The 8905-nt window shown below is 60.1% G+C and overlaps 1 protein-coding gene across 2 annotated transcripts in view; it reads right to left on the reverse strand.

Moving 5' to 3' along the window:
* KCNH2 (potassium voltage-gated channel subfamily H member 2) overlaps positions 1–8676 on the reverse strand; it is a 32432-nt gene extending 23756 nt beyond the window's left edge. The window contains exons 1-2 of one of the 2 annotated variants that reach the window (XM_057304459.1): positions 8545–8676; positions 5546–5776 (exon numbers count right to left, since the gene is read on the reverse strand). In XM_057304459.1, coding sequence (XP_057160442.1) covers positions 5546–5776; positions 8545–8620 — 307 coding nt within the window. In that variant the 5' untranslated portion in view covers positions 8621–8676. The remainder of the gene's footprint in view (positions 1–5545; positions 5777–8544) is intronic. The other variant, XM_026479082.4, reaches the window with a different exon arrangement.
* Positions 8677–8905: the final 229 nt, after the last annotated feature.

The raw sequence follows: 8905 nt of genomic DNA on the forward strand, positions 1-8905 counted from the left end.
ATTTACATAAGTTACACCTATATGTATCCAGACGAAATACACATTTTGTGAGAACATAGGCAAACAACACATTCACAGTAAGTTCATCTGAATGGTTGCCGAAGGGAAGGGTAAATGGACCGGGGAGCAAGATAAAAAGAAAAGTGAAATGAAAGAGAAAGAACAAGAACAGGAACACAAACACGGCTTCGGTGATGTGAGGCAGAGGCAGGAGCTGGGGCCAGCAGTAGCCTGGGGAAGGGTGGGGAAAGGCAAGCACGGGTCTCAAGCAGGGGGCAGGGCACGGAGGGGAGCACTGCAGGGAACACAGATGCTGGCCAGGACCTGGGGACACACGGCTGATGGCCAAGCAGGTGCAAGTCTGGAACCAAGCCAGACACTGTTCCAAGTCACTGACTCCTAGTACAGGGCTTCTGCAATACAGCACACTGCTCACCTCGTCCATTCCATTCGTTTGTTCGTTCGTTTGTTCATTCGTTCATTCATTCAGCTAGTATGGTACGGAGCTCCGGGGAGCACTAGACCCGGATACAACAGAGAACAAAACACGACTGCTCTCTGCCCTCATGGAGCTTATACTGTAGTGGGGGGAAGTCAGACATGCCCCCTCATCCAGAACTTGAGTGAGGGACAATATGGGCCAAGGAGGAGACACTTCCTGGCCCTCAGGGTGCTTCTTGTCCAGCAGACATGTGACCCAAATGGAGAGGGGTCTGTTCGAGGCAAACCACAGTTCACAGCATGGATATTTTCATGGGCCCCTAGACTAAGGACAGGAAGGGACTTGGGGTGACAGCAGCTCATCCAGAGCCTCTCCCATTCTTGTCACCTGTCCCAGGTGAGCCACCAAGCCCCCTCTTCAGGCCCTCCTCCCCAGGTCAGGGAGGGAAGTTTCTCTGAAAGTCCCTCACACTAAACAGCTGATTTCCACATTCCTCCCTGCATACAAGGGAGGGTGATGAGAGAGAACATGTTTTTCAAGAACAAGGCTCATTCTCCACCCAAGCCAAAGGTTCGTTCCCCTAATGGAGGCATTTTGGGCACCAAGGGAGATGTTTAAGTGCAAAAGGGCTTTCTTGGAAACCTTCAAGTCACACTGTCCTGGAAGGCACTTCTGGGCAGCAAAGAGGCTGAGTCTCACCCCATCTCACACCCCCACGCTGGCCCTCCCGATGCCCACAGCCCCCCTCCCCAGAGCCCAAGGCCACCGTCAAACTCTGCTCTCACTGCAGATGACGACGCTTTGCACAAATATTTACATAGCTCCTCTCCGGGGGCTACAGCAGACACAACACGGAGGAGCCGCCCTCCCAACACTCTCCAGACCCCAGAGCGGGCCAGAAGTGGTGGACACCCTCCGTCCTGGCAGACTATCTCACCCCTGGGCTGGGGCTGGGACAGGAAGCTCCCAAGCAGGCCAGGACACCCTAGTCCAGCTCAGGAACCCTTCCCTGGAGCCCTTGGAGAGAAAGTACTATCTGGGGACAGCAGGGCCCCTCAGGCCCCTGTGCCCGGCTCCTGGCGGCCATGCAGGGGCAGGGGCTCTCGCTGGTCCCATATCCAAGCCACCCAGGCCCTGAATGGAAGGCCCAAGGCAGAGGGAGCCCCCCTGAGAAGGATGCTACCTGTGTCCACCCTCATTCGCCAGGTATCACTCTGCTCTGCTCCCATCGCAAGGATGCAGGACACACCTAGGCCCCCACCTCTGTCTAACCTGCCTAGGCACCCAATCTATCCAGGGGCTCCTTCACCAGCAACCCAGCTGATGGGGGTCTAGGGCCTGAGGATCATGACCCGGCAGGGCAGAGGGGATGGGTGTCTGAGCCTGGGAAGGGGTCAGCCATGATGGAGTAGGGAGGAGTGGGGGAGTATCACAGCGAGGAGTCTGATTTCAGAGGACAGGGAGGAAACAGAGAAATGGCCTGGGGTATGTGGAGGGTGGCTGGTGCCAGAAGTGTCTGCCCATGCCCCTGGGAAGCTGAGGTCTGAGTCTGGGGACCACAGACCAGTGGGTGGGGTGCCACCATTGGGGCTCTGGCTCCCCACGGGCACTAGGGACACTGGGGAGCAGGCTGGCCCCATGGTCTCCACCCCTCCCCCAGCCCACAGCTCAGCTGTTGCAGTGGGGGCCCTCTGACCCTGTTACCACGGCAACTGGCCTGCAGCTGGAGTGGAGAAGCCGACAGACTCTTCTCTAGAGACACCCCCATCCCCACCCACGCACAGGCTCCTGGGGACACAGGGACATGGAGACCAGGCCAGAACACACAGAGGTACGGGGAGCCAGAGAGAGATTTCCAGCTACAGCCCAGAGGGGCAAAGGAAGATCGGCAAGAGGAAGGCTCAGGGGTGCTGAAGGGAGGGAAGAAGAGAGACAGGTGCAAGGAGAAGGAGGTAAAGACCAAGGGGGCAGGAGTCCACAGGGAGGCCAACACTGGGAGAGGAAGAAGGGCAGAGACCAGGAGCGCAGGCAGACCGGCTGAGCGCAGTCAGAGGCTGAACTCGGTGGGAGGCGGGGCACAGAGAGATGAAAACAAAGAGCAGAGAGAACAAAAGAGACCAAGAGCAGGGCACCTCCCCGATGCCCGGCAGAGGAGGGGAGCAAGGGAAGAGGAGCCATGCTCCAAGGGACCCCCAGCTCCCCACTCCAGCCATGTAGGAACACAGGTATGCAGCCGTAGCACCGCTACCTGGACCTGGCCCCGGGGCCCCGCAGGGGTGCAACCGCCTGCCAGCCCCATGCTGCTGGCCCTAGTCCCAGATGCACCTTACTCCTGGGCCTGATGCTAAGGGGCACAGATACAGGGCCAGTGAGTCTTTCCCTCTGGCTCATATCCCCCCCCCCCCAGTCCGGCCTCCCCACCTCCCAGCAGTCCCAGCACCTAAATAATGGGGCTGTCTGGCTCCAGGCCCTGATACTGCACAGAGCTCGGCTAGAGGCACCGACACAGCACAGCTGTCTGCAGTGGCGCCTGCCAGCAAGAGGCCTCGCCTCCTTCCCAGCCACCCACCTCCTTGGGGCGGAAGCCCAGGGACCCACTCTCCTGTGGTTGGCCCAGGAAGAGACCCAGAAAAAGGCCTGGACAGAAACAAGGGTGGCACAGGCATTGCTCACCTCTGCCTCCCTGTCCGGCCCATGCACGCAGGTGTGAGCTCCCGTGCACACGCATACATAGCGCAGGCCACAGGGATGCACCCAGGGGACGAAGCATTTCAAGGCAGAGGGAAGGGAGGCAGAGGAAACTTGTCTGCATCCTAGACCTCAAGTGCCAGGACAAACGGGGACCCACGTGACCTGAGGGTCAAGGCCAGCCTGTGGGCCAACAGGAGAAGCTAGGGGAGAGCAGACAAGAGGGCAGGCAGAGATGACTGGCATCTGACTTTCTGGGCGGCAGCCCCATTTGGAGGAGTAACTGGAGGGAGGAAACAATCTGAACTTGGGCAGGGGGCCTGGGTTCTAGTCCTACTTCATCCACTGATTAACTGGTAACCGGACCTCTGCTTCTCAGTTTCTCCATCTGTAACTCAAGTGGGCTGGATTAAGTGACCCACAAGGTCACCAAGATCCCATGACAGCACTCTGCAGCAGGGGTCTCACGGCTATCTTCTCCCAAAGGAGCCAGCCTCGGGCAAGAGGGAGGGCCTGCTCCCCAGACACTATGTGGAAGACAGAAGCACCCAGGCCCCTGCGGCCGAGGAGTAGAAACAGGCTCACAGCAGTAACCAAGCTCCCAGATGACACACTTTCTGCTGTTGGACCTGCACCCTGGACCTATGTCTCTGCATTCTTTCCATTATACCAATAGCTTGCAAACTTTCAAAATAAAATTGCACATAAAGTATGTGCAGTATATAGATGCCCCTGTAACTACTTGGGGTCACTTCTGATAGGTGACTGCAGAGCGAGAACGTGTACGGCTCTGCTCAGACAGACATGGTGCCTCCCCCAGCTCTGCCACTTTCTAGCGATGTGACTTTGGGGAAGTTTCTTAATTTCCCTGAAGTTCAGTTTCCTCATCCATAAAATGGAGATAAAAATAGTATCTACTTCCCAGGGTTGTTGTGAAGATTCCACGAGATAACGTAAGTGAAATATTTAGCCCGGCGTCCAGTACACAGGAGCCGCCCAGCCATGTTAGCGAGCACTCGATGGCCCAGCAGATATCGGCAGATATAAAGACAGATCTGCTCTGATTACGGCTCTGGGGAGACTGTACTGAAAAAACGGACAGAAGGCCCTGCCCTCAGAGTTTGCATCTAGTCTCCCGGGCCCCTGCCTCCCAGCCAGAACCCCAATTTTCTATAAGGACACTCTCCTCCACAGGGCCCCAGTGATAGTGCCCCCTCTAATGCTGTCCAGGGATGTCACAGGCCGTGTATGCCTGCGAAAACAGGGCCAGGGAGAGAAGCAAGCCTTTTACAGGGCAGCGCGAGCCAACTCTGAGTGTACAGGGGCTATTCCAGGGACAGGGACAGGTGCATACAAGGACGGCCGGCTCACTTTGCCTGCCCCCAGGTGAAGGCAGAGAGTGACCTGTACGGCAAGTAAGCTCCCTTCGGGCAATAACCACATCTGGCTAGTTCACTGCTCTATCTACAAGACCCTAGCACTGCCCCTGGCTCACAGGGGTTCAGTAAACGCTTGTCAGACACACACCAGTGAGTAGCAGAGTTTGGGCATCCGTGGACCTCCGATGGCACTTCTGGAGCCCACCTCCCCAGCCCTCTGATACCTGCAAGGCTCCCAAAGCCTTTTCACTACCCTCTTTGAGCAGAGCCCACCCCACCCAGGGCAGGCATAGTGCGGGGAGCAGCCCCGCCCAGGGCTCTGTTTATCCACTGTCCGGAAGCCCAGAGCAGCTGGGCTGGGAGGTGGTGGCTGAGCAGAGACACCTGGTGCAGGAGTGGGTGGTGGGCGGGCACTCATTAGATGAGACAAAGGCAACTGAGGTTGTGGGGAGAGCCACACACCTCCCACCAGGTGCAGTTTAAGTAAAGAAGAGAGAGGGGCCTGAGAAGGGCAGCCGAGAGCCAGCAGAGTCCTGCATGTCCCCCTTGGCTCGCCCTCAGTGACATCTCTCAGGCCAATCACCTGGCAGGGGCTGCCCTAGAGTAGCTAGAGGCCCTTAGCCAGTCGGAGGTGAGTGCCCAGCCACCAACCTGGCCTTCTAGCCTGACTCCGTCCGCGCACCTGCCATCCCGACCCCGTCAAACTCCAGCCCACCTACCTCAACCTGCCCACGTTTGTCCAGGGAGGGAGAAACCAAAGGCGCCAGACCCACAGCCAAATAGACCCTTGGCCACCCCGAAAATCATCCCGCCAGAGTGCGTGAGGCGAAGAGACCCACGCCAGTGCCCAGCCCGCGCCTGCCACCTGACCCACAGCGCTCGCCCGAGTTGGGGTCACGCCCCCAGGGGACTCGCCGGGACTCCCCCCACCCTTCTACCTCCCGGATCCCGGTGTCTCTTCCCCCATGCTGGTCCCTCGCAGCCCCGCCCCCTCTCCGCGGCCCCGCCCCCTCGTCGCGGCCCCGCCCCTGCCTACCATCCTTCCGGTAGAAGGCGATCTCCACTTTGCGCTCCTCCGCGCCCAGCAGGGCCTGCGCGATCTGCGCGGCCGCACGGCGCTGCGTGCGCGGCCCGTGCAGGAAGTCGCAGGTGCAGGGCCGCTGCATCACCTCAGCCCGCGAGTAGCCGCACAGCTCGCAGAAGCCGTCGTTGCAGTAGATGACGGCGCAGTTCTCCACCCGAGCGTTGGCGATGATGAACTTGCGGCCTGGGGGGCGGGGATGAGCAGGCACGTGAGCAGGGACCCCTACTTCGGGGGCTCCCAGCCCTTTCCCTGCATTTTCTTGTCACACACAGCCACCCGCCTGGGGACTCCCCGCCCCAGGGAGCATAGCGGGGACTGGGGTCCCCAGCAGGGGGCGGACGCAGCTGTGCCCCTGACACAGGTGCCTTGGCCGACCCGGCGACGCGCCCCCTCCCCCGCCCGGCCTGCGGGCTGGCTGCGTGGCTTCCCCCGGGCAGCCTGCCAGCGGCCCCCCGCCCCCTCCGCGCCCGGGCCGAGGCCAGCCTGGGCGGGTGTCAGCAACGCGTGTCAGCAGCCGCGGCGGAGGGATAAACACTGGGCCTGGAGAGGCAGCCTGGGAAGGGCCAGAGATGGCGACTAGCTTCCTTTTGCATCAGGTCCTCCGGCTTCTCTTCCTGACCTCTGCTCTCTAGACATGGGGGGGGGGGGGGGCGCTCACTGGGCACTCCTCACCCCCGGGATCCTTAGGAAATCACTCCCCCAAGTCTCTGCGGACCCAGCAGGTCAGTAGTTCCCGGGACTTACGCGCCCCTCCAAGGGCAGTCAGGGGCTGGAGAGTGGGCTCTCTAAAGGGGACAAGGGAAGTACCACGCGAGCAACTGCGATGCTTTTTCTCATTTACTACTCCGACAACCCCATAAGGTAATCATTATCTTTTTTCTTAGATGAAGAAACTGAGGCTCAAAGTAAGTTCAGAGCCATGCCCACATCTTGCAGCTTGTAAAAGAGCCAGCTTTTGAAGCTAGGTCTGGCAGGAGAAGAAATACACTGAGGGTCATAGGCAAAAGCCCAAGGTCATAGGGAGCAAGGAAAGGGACCTGCTACTCCAATCCCTGGAAATACGGGAGCCTGGGATGGACCTGAGACAGTGGCCGACTTGTAAGAAGACAGATCCAGGAAAGGGACCTGTGCCAGGGAAGTGAGGCCCCATCAAGGAGAGGTGCCCCATTAGACCCATTTCAGCTAGACTAGACGTGGCTCACCCCCTCCACACCTGCCCCAAGATCCAGGCTGGCAGGTGAGCCACAGACAGGCAGCAGACCCAGCTGGTGCCAGGGAAGATGCTCTGGGATAAGAGCTTTTTATAAACACAGAAGTTTCCGGCCACATTAATGCTGGGGCTTTGGGTGGCAGTTGGAACTCTGCCCTCTCCCTTTCCAGTGGACACAGCCCTTGGCTGCAGCCCTGGGCAATCCCATGGGCAAGGGTTGCAGCTGCAGCAACCCCCCCACCCCACCCCAGGGAAGGCTGCTTTCCTAAGCCCTCCCTTACCCTGGCTCCAGAAAGTTACTTTTTGAAGTTGGGTCATCTTTAGGTCAGTTTGCCAGGCCCCCAAAATTCCCAGGCAGCTAACAACCTCAGGAGTCAGGGTTCTCTGTCACATGAAAAGACCCCTGACTTGGCCTCCATCTCCACCCGAGCCCAAGGCAGTCCAGACTACCAGCCACACACACCAGCTTTGGAGAAGAGAAACCAGCTCCCAGGCCCGGAGAGAGAAGAGCGAGTTTCTTCGAAGGCAGGCCCTACCCCCACCCCTTCCCTGAGCTCCTGGAATACCCCCACAGAAGGGATCTGAAAAGCTCCTTGGGCCACCCCCGCCTTTCCAGATGTGGAAACTGAGATTCCGACAAGGAAGAGAGTCACTCAAGGTCACATGGCAGTCAGTGGCAGAGGTGGGGCCAGAAGCCGAGCCCCCAGATCCTAGCCCAGATTCTTTCCATGCCTAGCTCCTTGGCCTTCTGGAGCTGGCGAGAAGGAAAGACCCCACCTTGTGGCCCTCCACCGTGTCCGTCTCCTCCCCCTCAGGATCATCGTGTTCCTCTGCTTCAGACAATGCTGCCCATCCAACTGATCCCCCCTCCCCCCACCACAGTTACAAGCACACGTTGTCCTGTGCTCACAGGGTCATGGGCAAGGAATGTCACCCGCTCCCTGCTCCCAGGGCCCTTGGCAGTCACACCCACCATGGCACATGCAGCCTTGGAGACAGACACACGCATGCTGGGAGGATCAAACACCCACGCCAGAACATTCACCTAGCCTGGGACACTTCTGGAAGCCTCCCCTACTGGGTCAGCCTAAGGGGTGTTGTATTCCCCCTAAAGGGACTCAGGACAGGAAAATCGGCACTATGGGGGCACTACATCAGGCCTGTTAGACCCTTAAAGCCCAGCGTCAGGCCGTGACACCCTCTCACCTGGGAGTCCACACTTTGTAGCTCTGTCAAAGATTCCTCCCCACTGCCCATGCAGGACCGAACTCATGGGTAACACGTACACAGCCGAACAGCATGTTCGGCACTCACTCTAAGCTCCTGGCTCTCAGTCTCTCAAAAACACAATCAAGACGGCTCAGACACAGTACTTAAGGTCTCACAGTTCGGACCATATATACCTTCTCCTGTCCCTGCCCCCACACGGCCCCATCCACATCCAGGCACCCAGAGTTAGGGATACCTGCACACTTGAGATGTCACACACACTCCCGGATCCCGTAAGCCTGAGCTGAACCTCCCGCCCTGCGCCCCAGTACAGTCCCCTCGGCCCCAAACCCACGGTCCCAGGCACGAAGCCTTGCCCTCACGACCCCTGGCCCGCGGCTTGAGGCCAACAGCCCCCACTGACTCGCACTAGCCCGATGCACAGGGCCTCGGGCACGCCCCTCCATTCACACTCGGGAGAGCTCGGCCCGCCCCCAGCGCCCCCTCCCCGTCGGCCCCCTCCCCCACTCACTCTGGCCCTCAAACTTGCGGATGATGGTGTCCAGGAAGGTGTTCTGCGGCGCGACATGGCCCCTCCGCACCGGCATCCTGAGCCCATGGGCGGGCCGGGCGGGCCCCCACCCACCCCGGCCCGGCCCGGCCCAACACAGGCTTCGGGTGGCCCGGCCCGGCCGTGATCCCCGCACCCCGCGGCCAAGCAGAGCACGGGCGGGGCCGGGGCTAGGTTGCGGGCGCGGGGTCCCCGCTCGGCTCCCGGCTCCTGACCGCGGGCCGGGCCTGGAGCCGCCTGAGCTCGGGCCGCCCGGCCGCCCGCACACCTGTCTGCCGGCCCCCGCCGAGCCACGGGCCCCGCTCCGCCGCGTCCCCGCGCT

This window comes from Ursus arctos, unplaced genomic scaffold, assembly GCF_023065955.2.
Source record: "Ursus arctos isolate Adak ecotype North America unplaced genomic scaffold, UrsArc2.0 scaffold_3, whole genome shotgun sequence".
Taxonomy (NCBI): Eukaryota; Metazoa; Chordata; class Mammalia; order Carnivora; family Ursidae; genus Ursus; species Ursus arctos.